This window comes from Protomyctophum bolini (genome assembly GCF_963924005.1).
Source record: "Protomyctophum bolini genome assembly, chromosome: 23".
Lineage (NCBI taxonomy): Eukaryota > Metazoa > Chordata > Actinopteri > Myctophiformes > Myctophidae > Protomyctophum > Protomyctophum bolini.
In genome coordinates, this window is record NC_137884.1 from 2,439,727 (window position 1) to 2,460,014 (window position 20,288).

Here is a 20,288-nt window from a genome sequence, read left to right on the forward strand (position 1 = left end):
AGAGCGTCGCAGTCCCGCCACCATTTCAGAACGACGAGGGCACAAATAATTCCCCATTAATTTAACCCATTCTGACCTGAGATCAGATTCATACGAGGTTTCCACTGGACACACACTGGTCTGATGAACCCATTCTGACCTGAGATCAGATTCTAAAAATGTCAGTCGTTCTTCGATTTTTCAAAAATAGCAGACCTACAAGCTCATAGCGCGCCACTCGGTGGCGCGCTATGAGCTTGTAGATCTGCTATTTTTCAATAGCTAAAGCATAACATGATGCTGACACCAAAATGGGTTCCCGGTCAGAATGGGTTAAGCCTCAGCCAAAGCCAACAGCCGAGTTGACAAATCATGACAATAATAAATGAATGCCACAGACGAAAAACAGTCCAAGTCCACACTATTGATCCATAATGTATAAATGATAGATACGGACGGGTTCAGGACAACGAGGCCTTTTCGTGGAGGGGTCAGAATGAAATTTGGACTTTGGACTGTTTTTCGTCTGTGGTACTCACTACATATTTTGGGTCCGAAAAAATGATAATATGAACAAAAGCATGCCAACACATTACACAGCATATATAAGAGAGGTGATGGAGCAATCTGTGTGAACGTATGACAGCTATAATTTCAATAAACATGGTTATGACATGGCGTTGTAGACACTATGTCTAAGTGTATAGTTCTCCCGTAGTAGAAAGGGCTGCGACGGCAAAGCAGGTTTATGTAACGAAGCACTGATCCATTTCCCGGTTGCCGTATAGCCGACTGCCGTAGCCGTAAAGTTGCTTAATCCATTTTGGGGCATGGGAAACCTTTTTTTGGTGTTGTATAAGCATGTTATGCTTTAGCTATTTTTAAAGTTTTTAAAGGGACACTTCACCCTTTTTGCAAAAAAATATATGTTAATGACGTTTAGAAGCTTTAGATAACTTTCCTGGGGGTATTTATGTGTGTAATGTGTGGTTTTAGATATTTTAGATTGTAGCAGTGAGCCTGTTGTCTCTGATGTCATGGTCACTGGTCTCACTACCTTCCTGGACTACAAATCCCATAATTATTTGGTGCACTGCTCCTCCTTGTGGATAGGGGGGAGAGCTGTCTTACTGAGACAACATGTAGTCCAGGAAGGAAGTGAGCCCAGTGTCCATGACATCAGAGACAACAGGCTCACTGCTACAATCAAAAATATCTAAAACCACATATTACACACATAAAGACCCCCAGGAAAGTGTTCTAAACGTCATTAACATATATTTTTTTGCAAAAAGGGTGAAGTGTCCCTTTAACTCAAAGCCTTGCTTCTGGGGGAGGTCCCTAGGAACTACATATTTTCAAATGGTGGTCGGCGGCGGCCAATTACATATCATTTTGGGGGGTCCTTGACATGAAAATGTTCGAGAAAGACTGACACACAGAAACATAGGGTTTTTCCAGAAAACTGATAGAATCGTTCCCAGGTCTCTCTAATTAGTCTTAATTACCTGCTGCCGCTGCCGCAGGCGCTCAAACTCCTCGCTCTCGGCGTCCCCGCGCCGCCGCCTCAGCTCCTCCAGCTTGCGCTCCGCCTCCAGGCGGGCCGCCGCCCCGCCGTCCTCGTCCTGGTGGTGGTCCGACGAGGAGGACGCGTCCGCCGCCGCCGGGGATCCCGCCGCCGCGCCCGGGTCCGGGGAGCGAAAGCTGCCGCGACTGGAGCGGAAGACACACACACACACACACACACACGGTGTCAAGAACACACACAAAAGAACACACGCACGCGCAATGTCAAGAATTAGGCACACACGATAACACACACGTGTGAGGTGTCAAGAACACGCACACGAGAACACACACACACACACACACACACACACACACAGTGTCAAGAACACGCACAAGACAACACACACACACACACACACAAAACAAGGCACACCGACCGGGGTAACGTGATGCCGTCTGGTGAGGTCACGCGCACGCCGGTGACTTTTGTCAGGGTGTTGGGAGACACATGCACGTGTAAATGTACCTGCGCTCACGGGCGGGCGGGCGGGCGCACACACACACGCACACAGGTCAAGATCAGAAGTATACAGCATAAGAGCACGTGTGTTAACACTACAAAGCTGGATGCAGGGTACAGGTAAACACAGTTATGCGATACCAAATGAATAATACACACTCTACTGTACTGTAATGGCTCTCTGTCACGCAAAGGCAAACACACATGGCATACAGTGTGTGCTTGCAGGTACACACACACACACACACAAAACACTGTGCCAAGGCTATAAGGTAACAGCTCAGGTTTCAGTGACAGCGCTTGCCCCCGGTTGGGACTTCAGTCTAGGGTGACCAATTGTTAAACACACTACAGTTTCATTATTCGTTCATTTTCTTTACTCACAGAGCAAACAAACCGTTGGTTTGTCCATAAATCTGGATATGGTACGGCTTGGTATCTACAGCAGAATGGGGGAATATGCAAGAAGGCACACATACGTCACTTTCACTTGTCCGTGCGGATTGTTCAGGGCACTGACTTTTTCCTTATGTTTGTTGATCAGATAGCTTACTGTTTATGCAGACTGAAGCTAAATTCATACTCGTTAGAGCATCAATTGGCTTAAGGGTACCGATCTACACACTAACAACGCAACTTTTAGACAAGTCACACAGTGGTATATACATTAACTCTTAATCCGCCAGCATTTATTGATAAATTGTGATATAATTCACGGCAGCATTTTTCCCTGCTCAGCACTTATTTTGAAGAGCCACATTTCCAGACCGGAAGTGATGAACATGATAGGGTGTGTGACGATGCAAGACCTCTTCCTTCTTTACCGTCCGGTCTAGTGAAGTCTAATGGAATGCAACACAGAGTCTGCTCTGGGCCGTGGAATAAACCTTGTTTTGACCAAAAACAAAAGGGAACGTTCCCTTTTCATTTAGATATCAACGTCTTTACTACACATTTCCATTCTGCACCCGTTGCTTTTTACAAATACAATGAGCAAAATAAGAAATGCCAAAGGTTGAAATGCCAAGTTCTTATTCACATGATTCACTTCATCCAATCACACACTCATTCCATCTTCATACCGGCTACTTAAACTGGAAGTTTGCACTGCTCATCCTGCTTGCTTGCTGCTGCACACTGATACTGTTGCTGCTCACCCTCCTCCACCCCAGCTACCACCTGTCGTTTTGGATCTGCAGTTTAGGTACGGGGGGGATTCAGAGTCCCAATGGTTGGGACTGCATGCGCTTGATCTGAGTCCCTAAAAAGCAGATCCAATTCATCGCCAAACCATCATAAATGATATATTGCTCATTTTATATTCAATAAATATATATTCCATCCATTCATGAGTTGTCCTGACTGAAATAAGGTTTGACCGTATAGATAGAAATGTGCTCTGTTTTGGTATAGTTTTGGATATAAATTAATCAATGAATTAATTAATACAAAAATGTTCGCACAGGGCCTCGCAGTCGCATTTGTCCCAGACGGCTATGTGTGTGTGTGTGTGTGTGTGTGTGTGTGTGTGTTTGCGTGTCTCTCTGTCTGTGTCTGTCTGTCTGCGGGACTCTTTTGACTATGTGTATTGGCCGTGAAAACTCCTTCTCTTAAAGTGATCGCGGATGGTGGCATATAGGCTAACTTCATTTATGCTAACAGCTAGCGGCAGAGAAAGAATGAAGGAGCCCACGTTTTGTAGCAGAGACACTCTGCTACAGTATACCATGCTGATAGCTTGATCTTTGTTATCAGGCGTATTGAGTTACAGAAGGTACTTTTCCACAGCTAGAGAGCAAGAGGAGTCAACTCAATGATACGAGACAGAGTCGTTTCATTTATAAATGAGACGCAGCATATCATTGCTGTCGGGCAGAAACCTATTAGATCCATATTTTTTTATCATCGTTTGTGTTTCTTCGTAAATTATGCCCTACTTGATCTACACTACAGCGTCACATAAAAGCATCAAACGTAGCAGATCAACAACTGATGCGTTTCGAGCTTGTAGATCTGCTACTTTTGATACATTGATTTTATTTGAATCCTGAAAAGTACGTCGTTTTGGACACATGACGTATTATGTTTCCACCCGACAGAGACGACATATTATAAGTTGACTAAAAATACTAGTTCCTTGGCAGAAGAATGCACAATTCCCAGGAGCAATATTGTCTCACATGGTGGCGGGCTCAAGGCAGTGCAGGGAACCAGGAAGTGTGTCAGTCAGCCTTATTTATGTGTTTTATACCTGAAGGTCCTCTCTGGTTGTCTGTGCTGCTTGGGGGGCGGAGTCTCCTCATGCAGACCTCCGTTCTGCTTCCTCTCTCTGTCCTCCCTGGCCCCGCCTCTCTCGTTCATCTGCCGGGGGGGGGGGGGGGGGGGGGAGAGAGAACCAGAGAGAGAGAACCAGGGGCCACCAGTGTCAGCTGAGATGGGCGGAGACATTTTGTGTGACATGATCGTGCCAAGTGTGTCTGTGTACTGCATACAGTGGAGAGGGATTAGAACTAGAGATGTGGAGAACGAGAGAGAGAGAGAGAGAGAGAGAGAGAGAGAGAGAGAGACAGACCACACTGCAATGAAAGAGCGTGTACACAACACTGCAAAACACACGCACGCACGGCGGGGGCTCCATTCCAGGAGGACTGTTCTGCGGCGCGCATGCACTGCAACGACACCCGCGCACACGACAAAGAATAAACCAGGCAATTCCATGAACACGTGCTCGCTCATGAAGGGACACTGGACGCGGGCTATACCGCGCCGACCTACGTATACATCTCATCCCCGCTATACACACCCCGTTATCAACCTATACCGCGCCGCCAACCTATACATTTCATCCCCGCTACGCCCCGTTATCATGCAGACTCTCACTGCTGCATCTCACGGCATCCTTCCAGAGACATAATTGCACCCCCCCCATGGTTTAAAATTAGGACATATATGTGAGGCCGCATCGCATAATGCAGAACATGATGACTTAACTAGGCTCTTACACTGTGCCGCCATCGCCTTCCACCCTCTCCCGGCATCTGAAATTACACAGGTTTTTGGTTTGTGGTGGAGCTGGTGGAGCTTGTGTGTGTGTGTGTGTGTACTTGTACTACAAAACGTGTGAGGGCTGAAAAGTCCCCAAATTGTAGTAGAATTTTAGGAACAGACATTGGTGAGGACAACGGGGGGGGTGTTGGGGTGTGAGAAGACATGCGTAAAAACACACACTGTGTCCCTAAACGTATAGTGTGCTTGAAAAACCAAAAAAAGAGAAAATAATAATGATAATAATCATCGAGCGGCATTCCGTGACCACACCTTTTAAAACCTGCGGCTCCGGTGCAAAACCCACACTGTGACCACACGGGGTGTCTGGGTAATTTCAACGTCTTGGCCTGCCATGTTTTTTTAAAATCTTTTTTTTTTTTTCGCCAACTCGTGGGATATGTCTAAAGAACCACATTCTGGCGAATTATATTCTTTCACATAGCGAACGTGTTTAACTCAAATCTTTGCTTCCGGGTGGGTGGTCCCTGGAATAACATATTTTCAGATGGGGGGGTCCGCAGCCAAATATATATATATAATTCTGGGGGTCCTTGACATGAAAAAAGTTGAGAACCACTGGCCATAGAAAACATAGGTTTTTCAGAAAACGGTCAGGATTTATACGATATTTGTAGAATCGATGGTAGGTCTAAATGGGTTAAAATTTGCCCCTGATATATGCTTGGTCACACTCTTCAGAAGCTCAAAAGGCGCTCACAAAGGATTTGTTCTGAGCTGATATTCTCGGCGTGTGACACGGAACATAAACTAGGATTTAGGGGTGTTTTTCCCAGTTCCTCAACAGAGAACAACTACTAAATATGTATGCCAGCATAATTTGCCGTTCTATACCCCGAGAAGCCAAATTAATTTGGAAGAGATATAATATAATAAATGGTGCATTTATATAGCGCCTTTATCCAAGGCGCTTTACATAGATTGTGCATTACATTCACCCATTCATACACCGATGGCAGCGGAAACCATGCAAGGCACCAACTAGCACATCGGGAGCAATTAGGGGTTCGGTGTCTTGCTCAAGGACACTTCGACAGTAACTCTGGGGGAGCCCGGGTTTGAACTGGCAACCTTGCGGTTCCCATCCAGGCACTCTACCCCTGAGCCACCGCCGCCCCTACGGCCCTACGGCCTATAATAATTTTATAGTAGTATAGTTTAACCACTTTCAACCTGGCGTCCATATTGTGGTAATGCTAATGTTACTAGGGCAATTACAATGCCGTTTCATTATACTGTTGAGATTTTGGCTCTACTAGTTGTTCCTATAAGTCTAGGCTGATTGACCGAGGGTGACCGGGGCCTTTGCCATTATGGCCACTATACTTTAGAACAGCCTCCCATTGGACCTCAGGCTTGCTATAGCTCCATAAACATTTTTAAATCTAAATTTAAAACCCATCTTTATATTAAGGAAAGCCTTTTTAACCCCCTAACAGCAGACATTGGTGCATTTATTCTCATTGATACTGTTATTGTGCGCTGCTGTCTACTCTTGTCATCCTATTTTCACAAATTGTTTATGATGTATTGCTATATTGTTTTTGTTTAAAAAGTGCTTAAGCAAAAAAAAGTTCATTATTATTATAGAAACACAACTTCTCACCACGTTGTGCTTTGTCACTTTCACCCCCTCGCCCCCTGTGCTTTTTTTATCACCAGACAAAATAAAAAGGGCCAAATGAACGGAGGAAAACGCTGAAATGACCCAGTGTGGTTTCACCACAGCTCACATGCTGTGCATCATCGCCACACTGTCTGAGCCCAAATGTCTCACCACGTCCAAGCCGTTCTCTGACACCTCGTGGTCCTCCTGCTCTGTCCCGGCTTTGTCGCAGGAGGACACACTATCTACAAGCACGTCGTCCGCCTCTACCTCCGCGGAGGACGCCGCGGCGGCCCCTTCAGCCTCCCAACGGGCTGATTCATCCCCCCGATTTGAATTGTCGCCGTCGACAACCACGCGAGGTGCGCGGTCCTCTGCGTGTTCCTGCGAAAACGGAGCAGTACATTTGACTCAAGTACTGTAATTAACCCATTCTGACCTGAGATCAGATTCATACGAGGCTTCCACTGGACACACACTGGTCTGATGAACCCATTCTGACCTGAGATCAGATTAAAAAAATGTCAGTCGTTCTTCGATTTTTCAAAAATAGCAGACCTACAAGCTTGTAGCGCGCCACTCGGTGGCGCGCTATGAGCTTGTAGGTCTGCTATTTTTCAATAGCTAAAGCATAACATGATGCTAACACCAAAACGGGTTCCCGTTCAGAATGGGTTAAGTACATTTTACTTACTTGAGTATTTCCAATTTCCAATACTTCTAATACACTCTCAGAGTTAAATTAACATTGATTTTTTTACAATAAAAATTGGGGGTCCCAGAGATATAGAAACGCCATTTAATGGAGGTCGGTAGACTAATACCCATGTCAAACTGGGGGTCCTTGAAATGAAACGGGTTAAGATCGGGTAACATGGTATCTCGGCTAGAGCCGTAAAAATATTCTCTTATGGAGGTCCCTGGCAGCTCTTTTCAAATGGGGGGTCTGCGGGTTAATGAGTGTCCATTTGGTGGTCCTTGACATGAAAAGGTTTGGGGACCACTGGTGTAAGAGATATCTTTTTTTTGGTTAAAACAAAAAAAATATGTTGTTGAAAGGTTAAAGCTAATCATTCAATGACTCACTGTTTGTTCAGTCTTCCGTCTAGCTGTGTCTAATATCCAGCGCTTGCCAATTTCATCCAATCAAGCGAGAGAACTGATTCATCAGCTTAGATTTTTTACGGTGTTCCAGTACCCAATTTAGTTTGCAGATATTTGTTTAATCACATCGTCCTAATATTCCTGTATGAGTCGTCTCTCCTGGAAATGTATTTTCTGTTGGATTAACACATTTGATGCTTTTAGAGTTAGACGAGTATCCCCGTCCTATCAAATTCATATGCTTGGTGCTCAGGATGAGTATACTCGTTCTAAGGCGTTTTATATCGATATAAGAAAACCTCGCTGTTTTCCATTCTTGGAATCGCTTCCGGTTGCTAGGGCCCCGCCCACACTGTTTGTGTCGCAATGAGAATATTAACGTCTCTGGAAGATAGGATGGACATCGCCTTAGCTCGCTAGTATTACCTCTTTTGCTATACTAGCATTTAAGCTAGCGACAAAATGGACGTGTGTCATAGTAAAATCTGCCTCTGACCCGGTGGCACCCAAGCCCTATACCACTTTTGTCCACAAGGTGGCACTCAAAGTGTTAAAGAGCTGGTGCGACAGCTTGGGAGACTCCTGTTACGGAACAAACTCAAAAATAGCAATGATTACTATCAAAATGTAAAGCCACGTAACAGTTATTTTCTTTAAAAAAAAGACAACAATCACTTGCACCACCTCTAAGAAAAATTCCAGGGGCGTGTGTCTCACCTGCTCTCTCTGATAAGACCTCCTAGGTGGCTCCGCCTCTGGCTCCTCCCCTTTCCGCCCCACCTCTTCCTCTCCCACCTGCTCCTACCGATGTCACCATCAGGACATTTTAGTTGACATTGTTGAACAGATAACTGCGATTGATAATTTAAGTTTGCGTTTTTGGCATAACAAAACAATAACAAATAAAATGTATCCAAAATGACTGTGTCCGTTTGGCCTTTTGCAAAAATTGTGCAGGGGAAGATTATGGCAAATCAAATGAAAACTGAAAATGACTTGATGATGACCGGTATACCAATGATCCAAATACATAATGTACTATGGCTAAAAAAACAGACAATTAGATGCTTTCAAAAACAGCAGAAAAATAAGCTCCGTGCATGTCGGGAGCTTGTAGATCGTCAACTTCCGGTCTTTATACACAGACCAACGGAAGCGATAACGCAAAAAATAATTGTGATCATCTCACATAAGTCGATCATTCAATCAATCAATCAATCAATCAAAGCCTATACCTGCTCCTCGTCTTCATCGGCATGAGGCAGCGGGGCCTCCTCTTGCTCCCCCTCCTCCTCCTCCTCCTCTCTCCTCCCGCCGTACGTCTCTGCCTCGCCCTCGTCATGGTGCGGGCGGCGCCAGGAAGACGGCCTCTCCTCGCCCTCGCCACCGCGGTCGTCGTCGTCAGCGTCGTTGTTGTTGTTGTTGGTGGTGGCGGTGGTCTCCGTGGCGTCGTCGGGCTCCGGAACCTCACGCTGGCGGTCCTGCGCGTCCTTCGCGCGGCGCTGCCGCCGCTCCTCGCGCTTGGCCATGCGCTCCATGAGGACCTGCTCCTCCTCCTCGTCGTCACCTCCTCCTCCTCCTCCTCCCAAAGAGCTGCTCACTGACACCGCTTCTGTCACACTGGGAGAGAGAGAGAGAGAGATCATTATCAACTGATCATTATTGTCCATCCATCTGTGCCACCCCTATATACCCACCTATTCCACAATCCGTCGTGACCCACAACAACAGCCTGGCAAACATTAGCGTTCCTGCGGAGAACAATGGACACTAGTGCGCATTGCACATCGCATCTCGTCTCCTCGCATCCTTTCCCGGGACAATGCCCCGCTTGTTGGATGAGCCCCTGGACCTATCAGTGAGCTCATAGAGAGGAAACGGCCATGACTTTTGCAGCCACAATGTGGCCTCTGTCTGTGCGCTGGATGTCAGAGAGCCCCGGCCCACCACTTCCACTGTTGCCGGCTGCGCATGCGGTGGCACACACACGTGGCAATGTCAAGGACCCCCCCAACATTGATATGTGTTTGGCCGCAGATTCCCATCTGAAAATATCTTGTGCCAGTGACCCCCATACAAGATTGGTGTTGTGTGATGTGAGTGCGTGGATTAGAGGTCTTCGGGGCTTACCCGAGCTCCGAAAATACCCAGGGTCCGAACCCACCCGCAGCCGGTCCCGGTTCCGTTTACTAAAGTCACTCTCGGGTACGTTCGGGAAAGGATCCTGTGTGTCTCGGTGCTCGGGTAATGACTAAAACCCGAGTGGACCCCGCGATTGGCTGTTCCAGCTGTCAATCACCCCCTGCGTGCCTTGGTTATGTGACTTCATTGAGGAAGTGTATGCGTTTTCTTACAAAACGACAACAAAGGTATAGTCAGGGAAGTTATATTATATCATAGGCTATATATTGTCGATATTATTATCAACATTAAGGTAACGCTTTGGTTAATGGTTCCAATTTGGTATAACAATCGAGTTGTCATAGTGTGTTGAACTTTATGCTCGCCTGCTCGGCAGTGCAAAACCAAAGCTGAAGTCGTTGATTGATAAACACCTGGTGCAACATAAATTAACGGTGGATTAGCATTGGCTAAAAAGAAAGATTACACACTACACACTACACATCTAACGGACGGACGGACGGACGGACGGACGGACGGACGGACGGACGGACGGACGGACGGACGGACGGACGGACGTGGGTTTATTTTTTACCAGCGGCTTGTAAAGCGCTGGTCAATGAAAGCCCATGAAAACTAGACAACAGATTGACATGCTAGTCTGACGAGTAGTTCTGATTGGCTGCCTCGCGTCTCCACGCAACCAGACACTTTTAATGCCATCGTCTAACTCTAAACGGTCGCGCGAGCCATGATGCCTCAGAATTCTTTAGGCTAACTCATTTCAGCATAACAGTGCAGCGCAGCAAAACAGTGCGTAGAGACCTGCATGAGAGCAGAGTACACCGGAGCACAACCGCTGATTTAACAGTGACACAGTTGAGTCTCAGTCGACCCGCTGGACACGCCGACCCGCGACACATATGAGAGATACCTGCCGACTGCCAATGTCAACACTCCAACCGACAGCTGTGCGTGAGAGCGGCGACATAATGGTTTGGAGAATGTGCTACCCGAGTGTACAAATACAACCAAATTGACCCATAACAGTCCATTTGTACAGTCTCAGAGTTTATTGTTATAAAAGGGTCCTTTGGTTCCATTTGTAGTCACAATTACAGAGTGACCTCGACAGATCCTGTTGTTTGTTTCCACACACACACACATAAATACAGATAGACAGATATTTACATTTCATAACACAATTCTGGTGCTGGTAATGAACTGATAATTGATCATTTCTTGTTTTAGTTACAAACTGTGTCCAGACTCCGCAATGATTGCCTGGGATTAACATGGCGTGTCATTCACGTTAACCCATTCTGACCGGGAACCCATTTTGGTGTTAGCATCATGTTATGCTTTAGCTATTGAAAAATAGCAGATCTACAATCTCATAGCGCGCCACCGAGTGGCGCGCTACGAGCTTGTAGGTCTGCTATTTTTGAAAAATCGAAGAACGAATGACATTTTTAGAATCTGATCTCAGGTCAGAATGGGTTCATCAGACCAGTGTCTGTGTCCAGTGGAAACCTCGTATGAATCTGATCTCAGGTCAGAATGGGTTAATGACCATGTAGCTGTGCTGCAGCACCACCACCAACAGCGGGCTGTGTTTAGGTAAGAAAGAAGTCTTTAATTTAATAATGCAAATATCTCAATGATAACGTGGGCATTCTGTCATTTCGGACGTCATCAAAACGCGCCACCTGTCCCACTCTGTCTGATGGAATCCCTTAAGCCTTAAAGGACCTATAACATAAAATTCAACTTTTTCAATTTCTTTTGTGTTTTTGGGGCTCCCATGTGTGTTTTCTATCCCCACAAATAACCAATTTTGAACAATCAGGCCTTCATGTCATATGGGTGTTTTAATGGAAATTGCTCTCAGAAACAGCTCGACTGATTTTGGCCTCATCGTGATGTCATCAATGTCACCCTACTTTGTATAATTCCTCCTTTTCTTCAGTCTTCAGTTGCAAATTTGCATTTCCACTTTGTTTACAATGTCCACCATTGTTGATTTTCCAAGCTGGCATGGAATGGAAACAAGCCTGGTTTTATCTAGCATGAGTATTATAATGACTCAAATATTAAATAATCTGCATATCAGCACCCTCTCCACCTCAGGACATTGTGGTACTGCAGCTAAAACTGCTTTCAAAGTCCAGAAAAAATTGACAAGGCCTGGTTATATCACAGTGGTGATTGAGGCTCAAACCATTAGAAATAACTTTGAGGGACATAGACAATATGATTATTAGATATTAAAAGCAGTTTTAAAATGCATGTTATTTGCGCTTTAAAACGTATTAAAAACGCGAATGAAACAACTTGTGTAACTCGTTATTGGGAGGGAAGCTGTTCTATCAATTGACTTGTGTTTTGTCAACACCATGCCCGAACACACGCCTGTAGAAAAAAAAACGGGGATGTGGGCAGGGAAACAAACCTATACCTTTTATGATGTCACTGAGCATCATCAAGGTTACTGAAAGACCATATGGACCCCATACCATAACGGGTCCATTTGGTTCCATGTGTGTAACCTCTCAGAGTCGAACGAGTGTCCGTTTATACCTGTGGCTGTTGGTGCCCTGCGGCCCGTCGGGCTGCCCACTGCCGTCCTCGCTCTCCCTGCTCTTCAGCCTCTCCTGGCGCGCCCTGCGTCTCTTCTCCCGGGCCATCTCCTCCTCCTCGTCGTCGTTCCTCGCCATCCTGAACGCAGAGAGACGGGAGAGAGACATTATGTTACAACCAATCCATCTTGGCCCAACATTATTCCTAGTGCGTTATGTTCCTCCAACCAGCCTCACAGCACAGCACTGTACTGTACCGTACATACAGCGTGGGTTTCAACGAGCCGTCATGGACACCACACACCAACATATGGTGGATTCAACCCTGGTGTCATCAGAATCCTGATGACAGCCTACTGACAGACCTGAGGGCCGTTACTAGAAATATAAAGTGACATCCCACGCGCTAAATAATGAATGCAGGACTCGTCACAAAATGCCCCGGACCCACACGGTTATCAGTGGAACCGAGTCAAACTCGCCAGGGTGGGGTTGTGCCCAGTTCAAATAGGATTATTTTTGGGGGGTCTCTTGGCCTGAAATCTTTGGGAATCCTTGCTCTATATATAGCAAGGATGGCTTTTTTTTGTTTTCAGCTCATCACATTAAGTGAGTGGTGCAACCACTCCTATAGACACTTGGGAGGTTTTGTAGCCTATATATACAGTTCAAACCAGCTCAACTTGGACCGTATATAGCTTTGTAGATTTTGTACAGCAGCCACAAACGCCGGGTGATCACGCCACACGCCACTGCCTTCCACTGAAAACGAACGGTAGCCTTGTAGCTTCCTTGTATAGCTGGCAGCCGAATGCCCCGACCAGTTTGAAGTGGTCTCTGCACGCCCAGCTACCTCGCATCACATCACATCACATCACATCACATCACATCACATCACGTCACATCACAAGCAGCGCTCAGCCGCCTTTGAGCCGGGCCAGCCGAGCGCACGTCCACACACATGCCGTGCACGTTAATTTCAACATGTGCGTTCTTTTTTTATGTGTTTTTTTTTTTTTTTTTTTAACATTAAAACGAAATTCCCCTCACCTCCCCCACACTACACACTACCCCCCCCCCCTCCCCCCTCTCCCTCCTCATTGCTTTCTTTGTCTCCATAACCGTTCCCCTTTTTTTTCCTCTCAGAGGAATGCAGTCCTATAATGTAAAAGCACACACACGTAACCGTTAACACCCAAGACCTAAGACCTGGGGGACAGTGATGTCACGGCCATATCAGGCGAGGCTTTTTGGTGCACGTGTGTGTGTGTGTGTGTGTGTGTGTGTGTGTGTGTGTGTGTGTGTGTGCGCACGCACATGCGTGCGCAGTATAACTCAAAGAGTGTACAATAAATGGTATCAAATGGACCTGCATGTGTGTGAACTTTAACCCATTCTGAACGGGAACCCATTTTGGTGTTAGCATCATGTTATGCTTTAGCTATTGAAAAATAGCAGATCTACAAGCTCATAGCGCGCCACCGAGTGGCGCGCTACGAGCTTGTAGGTCTGCTATTTTTGAAAAATCGAAGAACGACTGACATTTTTTAAAATCTGATCTCAGGTCAGAATGGGTTAATCAGGCCAGTGTGTGTCCAGTGGAAACCTCGTATGAATCTGATCTCAGGTCAGAATGGGTTAAATAACAAAGCGAGCATACCAAAACGGATGGTATACTGAGTGACACTCTTACCGACACAGTTAAAACAACACTCTTTCTAGTCCGGGGCCGGTTCACCAGCATTATTTGAACACAAACATATACAGTAGAGAAATATTTCCCCCTAAAAAAGTGAAATTGTTTTTAATAACTTATTTAATTCACAACACGTTTCCCCTTCATATTCCATCAACGTCAGCATTCCGTCCAGATCATCGAACACAAGTCCTTCCACGGTGCAACAGTCTACTACTCTACCACAAAGTATATTACAAGTAAAATAAACAGTGGTGGAAAAAGGGCTCATATTCTGAAAGTGAAAATACCCAATGCCACGATGTAGGAATATTCTGCCACGAGTCTGAAACTCCTGCCGTTGAATTAAGTGTTGGGCATCAAAATACGTTGACTGAGGTTTTGAACTTTCATTCAAACTTTTTCAAAATATAGCAGACCTACGAGTGTACGACCTGTCACAACGACACACTCACGTGAGTGAGTGAGTGAGTGAGTGAGAGAGTGAGTGAGTGAGTGAGTGAGTGAGTGAGTGAGTGAGTGAGTGAGTGAGTGAGTGAGTGAGTGAGTGAGTGAGTGAGTGAGTGAGTGAGTGAGTGAGTGAGTGAGTGAGTGAGTGAGTGAGTGAATGAGTGAATGAGTGAGTGAGTGAGTGAGTGAGAGAGACACGGGGAATTGGGACTGGGAGTCGAAGACTTAACCCCCGAAGGACTGCGTTGTCCCAGAAACTGCACTGTAAACAAAAAAACAAAAAACAAAAATGTCATGAGAAACCGGAAGAACGGGTGACAACGGCTAAAAATGGAACAAAAAGAATCCTTGGCATCTCTGCTGCATGCGACTGCCATCACAGCCAGGATGATAAAGACGCTAATAGTCCCAGGATTGAAGACATCTTTTCCTCGGGTATACGAGGGGACTGCAACACCCGCAGAAAGCTGAGTTAGCATTAGCTCTGTCCGTCATGGGGATAGAGCTGAGCGGACCAGCCAAGACCGATATAACCCCGATACAACTGGGAAACTTGTGTGTCATTTTATATTTTACGTTCAGAATATAGTACAGTGGGCACTGCAAGCTTGTACATCTGACATTTTTGAACAAATCTTGAAAGTGTGAGAACTACTGATTTCGATTTGTAGAATCGGTTAGCATCCCCTCAACCCTACACCCTATACTATACCCATATAGACACACTGACCCACATATGGGTCCATTTGGTTGTATTTATTTTGTACACTCAGGTAGCACATTCTCCAAACCATTATGTCGCACCTCACGCACAGCTGTCGGTTGTAGTGTTGACATTGGCTTGGCAGGTATTAAAGAACATCTCTCATGTGTCAAAGTGAGTGTGTGTGTGTGTGTGTGTGTGTGTGTGTGTGTGTGTGTGTGTGTGTGTGTGAGAGTGAGTGTGTGAGAGAGAGAGAGATGCAATTAGAGAAGAGAGATTTTATTTGCCTTTTTTAATTGCCAATTATTGTTTAGAAGCCTTCACCAACAACACTGCTCATCAAACGTGTGGGCCAGTAAAGTAAATTGGATTTTAACAAAATTGGAAGTAAAACAGTGAGACACCAGAGTGTGCGTGCGTGCGTTACAGTGAGGGAAATTGCTAGAACTGTACAAAGACAAGACAGCAATGAAATGCTTAAAGAGCGGCTCATGGAAAGGGAAAACACATGGATGGAGAAAGCAGTAAACTGTGCAGATCTTCAGTGTAATGGAGATAATAAACTTGGCTTGGCAACCAGGCTGCAGCAGCGAGCTTCGGATGGTGGCGTCATCGCATGCAGCAGGCCTGCATGCGAGGCGTTCCAGTCCCATTCGCTAGTTTTTTTTCACATAATGTAACGTTTTCAAAATTTCAAGACATAATGATACATATTTGAAACCAGCAGCGTGCGTGTTTTCCCTGAAAGTAATCCATGTTGTGATGTCTTACATCTGAAAAGTGTCATAGTAGCTTAGCTGCAACAAGTAGCTAATAACAAGCGGCGGATTTCAAAATAAGAGCCTCCCGTTATATGATTAGTTTAACTCGTTTTCTTTTTTAAGTCAACTTACTGGAAGTAGATTGACTAAATTAGAAGCGCATGACACCAGAACGTTATGAAAATAATTGACAAAAAAAACAGACAAAATAGAAAACACACTGAATCAAATAATTTGGCCCACCAAGCATGCAACGGGGCATTACCCGGGCCTATAGGCAGTTAGAATGATGCATAAGAGCATATAATAAAGATACTTCATAGCTATCACTGAGTGTACAATGCAGTATGACCAACACCTATGAACATTTATGACGAGTGTTTCCCCCCCAGCAAACGGCCACCAAAAACGGCCCAGAAACGCATTACAGGCAGAAATATTGTACGTCCAAATATTATCTTTCATGGTGAACCATCTAAAGAATGTCAGCGGACAGAATTTAGGAGGGAAAAGTCCATGAGAAAATCCCATTCTGGAGACGGGAAGGAAGGGAGGTGGGTAAAACGGAGAGAAAGAGAGGGGGAGGGGGGTATAAAAGCAAGAGAATGAGAGAAAACGAAAGACAAGGAAAACAATAAACTCTCGCTAGCTCTGGGGAGGGAGGATATAGAGGAACAACCAGCAGTGGAAGAAGTTTAGTACAGATGTTCTGCTTAAGTAAGGTCCCATGGAACAACTATATTTTCTGATGGGGTCCGCGGGCAAATACAGATCATTTTGGGGGTCCTTGACATGAAAAAGGTTGAGCACCACTGACATAGAATGTGATGTGATGAGGTCAGCACATTTTGGGCAAGTCATGGCTATGGCTCTTTTTAGCCCAAGGAGTGTATTTTGTGCAAGACTTAATGCTTGGAATGGATTCAGAATCATGAAAACCCCCTAGTTTGACATGGTGCATGCTACTTAAAGCAAAAGGAAAGTTTGACATATTTGAACATTTTGCCTGCCATTGGATGTTAATGGTAGGGTCACAAGAAACCCCTATAAAAAAAATGCCCAATACCGACAGCCGGTCAGCAAGTGGATTCATGAGTATATAGACAATATTTAAGCCAATAAAAAAGACTATATACTGTAGCAAATGTCCCACCCGTCCAACCTCGACTGCCGGTGCCGAACTATATAGGATTTAGAAACCATTTTTTTTAGACCTCACAGGTCTAAATGGGTTAAGGTCAGTGCTCTGAGCGAAATGAGTTAGGTTGGGAACATAGAGCAGAGCAGAGGGAAGAGGAAGAGATGGCTATGGGTGGGTTTGGGGTGGGTCTGGGGTTTGGAGGATTGGGGAGTGGGTGTGGGTGGGGGGGAACTGTCAGCAATGCTAGGGCCGTTCCCACGCTGGGCCCTGCGGACCGCTTCCTTTCTAACCACTGCATGGCCTGCCTGACGGACGGACGGACGGACGGACCACACCGCACCGCACCCTCTCACTCCCAGTCCTCCACACCCCTCGCTTTTCTGCCTCTCTCCCTCCACTTCATGGGGCGGGAATTAAAAGACTTCAGTGCATTGTGCCTACACATGTGTAGGCACAATGCAAGGAATAAATGCATTCGCCATGTATCCGAAGGAAGTCTGATACAATCACTTTTAGATTTCTCCAGTTTAATCCTGAGTTTAAGTTTTGTATAGTGTTCTGATCTGATCTGATTGTAGGCACGTTTAAGCCTCCAGGAAAATCCGTGTTGAGGTTCTTAATCCACTGTTTTTCATTAAAACGTCTTTGTCCTATACTGTCCAGTTAGGATTGTGTTGATCGGGGGGGGGGGGGGGGGGGCATCAAATAATGTGGCATCACATTTTGGGGGGTCATTGACATTTCTCACATTTCTCCATGTACGCAGTTTCCCATATCTCTCTCTCCCCCCCCCCCCCGTCCCCCCCCCAACCCCTAACCCAAAGCACTAGTGGTAGACCACTTGACCTCTAACGCCTTCATCGTGGGCACGACGTAATCGGCAATAATTTTCAGAAGAAATTTAACTTTTTTTATCCCCCCATAAATTCTTTGAAAATAGCTGATCCACTACTAAGCTATACAGTGTACACACACAATCATACCAGGTTTTCAAGTAGGGTTTCAAAGACAGTCAATCGCCCCTCCAAGAAAGCATGGGTCATCTCTCTAGTCTACAACATGTGGTCAGTTGCAGTCCGCGCCCCGGTGACACTGGTTGTTTTGTGTAACAGTGCCATTCCTCTGAAGGGTGGAGCGACACATTGCCACAGTGACGGTGCAGAAAACACTGCGCAAACAATGGCTCCATCCGACGCCCTAAATGCTCTCTGGACAAAGATTACACTATAGTCCAGGGGTCGGCAACCCAAGATGTTGAAACTGAAAGAGCCATTTTCGGCCAAAAATAAATTCAAAATCTATCTGGAGCTTATCTATCTTAGTTGACATTATGTGTTGAAACTTAATATTTATTCTACACATTTTTTTACAAAATTGGAAAACTTGTTTCTGTGCACGTTTGGCCTCCTATACAGAAACCATAAATGAAAAATAAAAATGTGAAAAAAACATTTTACACACATTTTCATCGATTCCTTTTTTGCTACTAGGGGTGTGCCACGCCTGTTGCAGACCCCTGCACTAGTCTATTGCAAAGGTTTGAGGGGGTTCCAGGGGGTCCCCACCCAGAATCGGCTCTTGTATCATTTTTTTCCCCCAGTCCATAGCCTATACGCAGGCCTTGTTGACTAGATTTACAAGACATTTTGAAACGCTTGCTACTGAAATCAATTATTTATATAAAATCCTGTCATTTAACATGCATCTCAATGGGTGAAAAGAACAGCTTGCCATCGCAGAGTGGAATGGGTGGGGCTTATATAGCGAAGGGCTAATTGCACACGCGAGAGAGTGAGAGAGAGAGAGAGAGAGATATTTGGGAAATCTCTGTGTGCTTAAGTGCACAAAGTAAGGGACGGAAATAGCTCGGGTCAAAATCCACCTCCGGACTCTGCGTCTTTCGGGGTGTGTGTGTGACAATGGATTGACCCAAGAGGTGTCTGGAGACATGTTGACGTGATGATGTGGATCCGCTTTTATACAGGTCCATTTGCACACTCGGACTGTAAGTTAACCCAATCTGACCTGAGATCAGATTCATACGAGGTTTCCACTGGGACACACACTGGTCCGATTAACCCATTCTGACCTGAGATCAGATTCTAAAAATGTCAGTCGTTCTTCGATTTTTCAAAAATAGCAGACCTACAAGCTCGTAGCGCGCCACTCGGTGGCGCGCTATGAGCTTGTAGATCTGCTATTTTTAAATAGCTAAAGCATAACATGATGCTAACACCAAAACGGGTTCCCGTTCAGAATGGGTTAACACTAGTTTGTATAATGCGTACAGAGGGTGGATTGGCCAGGTTTTATATCTCACACGTCTTTTTGTCTTTTTCTCTCCATCATCTCTCTTTGTGTTCTCTTTCCCTCCCTCCGTCGCTCTCTTACTCCGGCAAGAGATCCCACACTTTCAACCAAGAAAAATTATACAATAATAATAATAATAATAATAATTTGGGAACCACTGAGTTAGGGAGTGGAGCGTATAGCATTCTTTATCCTTTTTTTGAGCGGTACATCCATTCACCCATGGGCGGGGGGGGGGTGTTTGGAACGGCCCATTCACAGAGGATGGGTGTTATTTCCTCTGCTCTGCTTCCTGGCCTCTCAGGAGGTGAGTCAGCACAGATGGAGAGGAGAATATAGACTATATGAGGGAGAGGAGAGGAGAGGAGAGGAGAGGAGAGGAGAGGAGAGGAGAGGAGAGGAGAGGAGAGGAGAGGAGAGGAGAGGAGAGGAGAGGAGAGGAGAAATAGACAAACTGAAGCCTTTTCCAACATTAACCCATTTTCGGCAGGAACCCCTTTTGGTGTTCTAAGCATTATGTTATACTTACTTACACAAAAAAAATAGATCGTGAAAATGTGGAGCAAATCTTTGAATATATATTCTTTCAGAGCGAACGTTTTTAACTCAAATCTTTGCTTCTGGGGATCCCTGGAACAACATATTTTTGAGATGCCTGAGGGGGTCGGCGGCCAAATACATATAATTCCTATAGGGGTCCTTACATGAAATAGTTTGAGAATGACTGAGATAGAAACATGGGT

General features: G+C 45.5%; 1 protein-coding gene across 5 annotated transcripts in view; it reads right to left on the reverse strand.

The window, feature by feature from the left end:
* cald1a (caldesmon 1a) overlaps positions 1-20,288 on the reverse strand; it is a 105,817-nt gene that overhangs the window by 29,292 nt on the left and 56,237 nt on the right. For 3 of the 5 annotated variants that reach the window (XR_013963586.1, XM_080757624.1, XM_080757622.1), the window contains exons 3-7: positions 12,486-12,623; positions 9,020-9,404; positions 8,502-8,585; positions 4,260-4,369; positions 1,488-1,692 (exon numbers count right to left, since the gene is read on the reverse strand). Coding sequence is in view for 4 of the 5 variants with exons in the window: in XM_080757624.1 (XP_080613750.1) it covers positions 1,488-1,692; positions 4,260-4,369; positions 8,502-8,585; positions 9,020-9,404; positions 12,486-12,623 (922 nt within the window). In the remaining variant the exon portion in view is untranslated. The remainder of the gene's footprint in view (positions 1-1,487; positions 1,693-4,259; positions 4,370-8,501; positions 8,586-9,019; positions 9,405-12,485; positions 12,624-20,288) is intronic. The other 2 variants (XM_080757623.1, XM_080757625.1) reach the window with 2 other exon arrangements.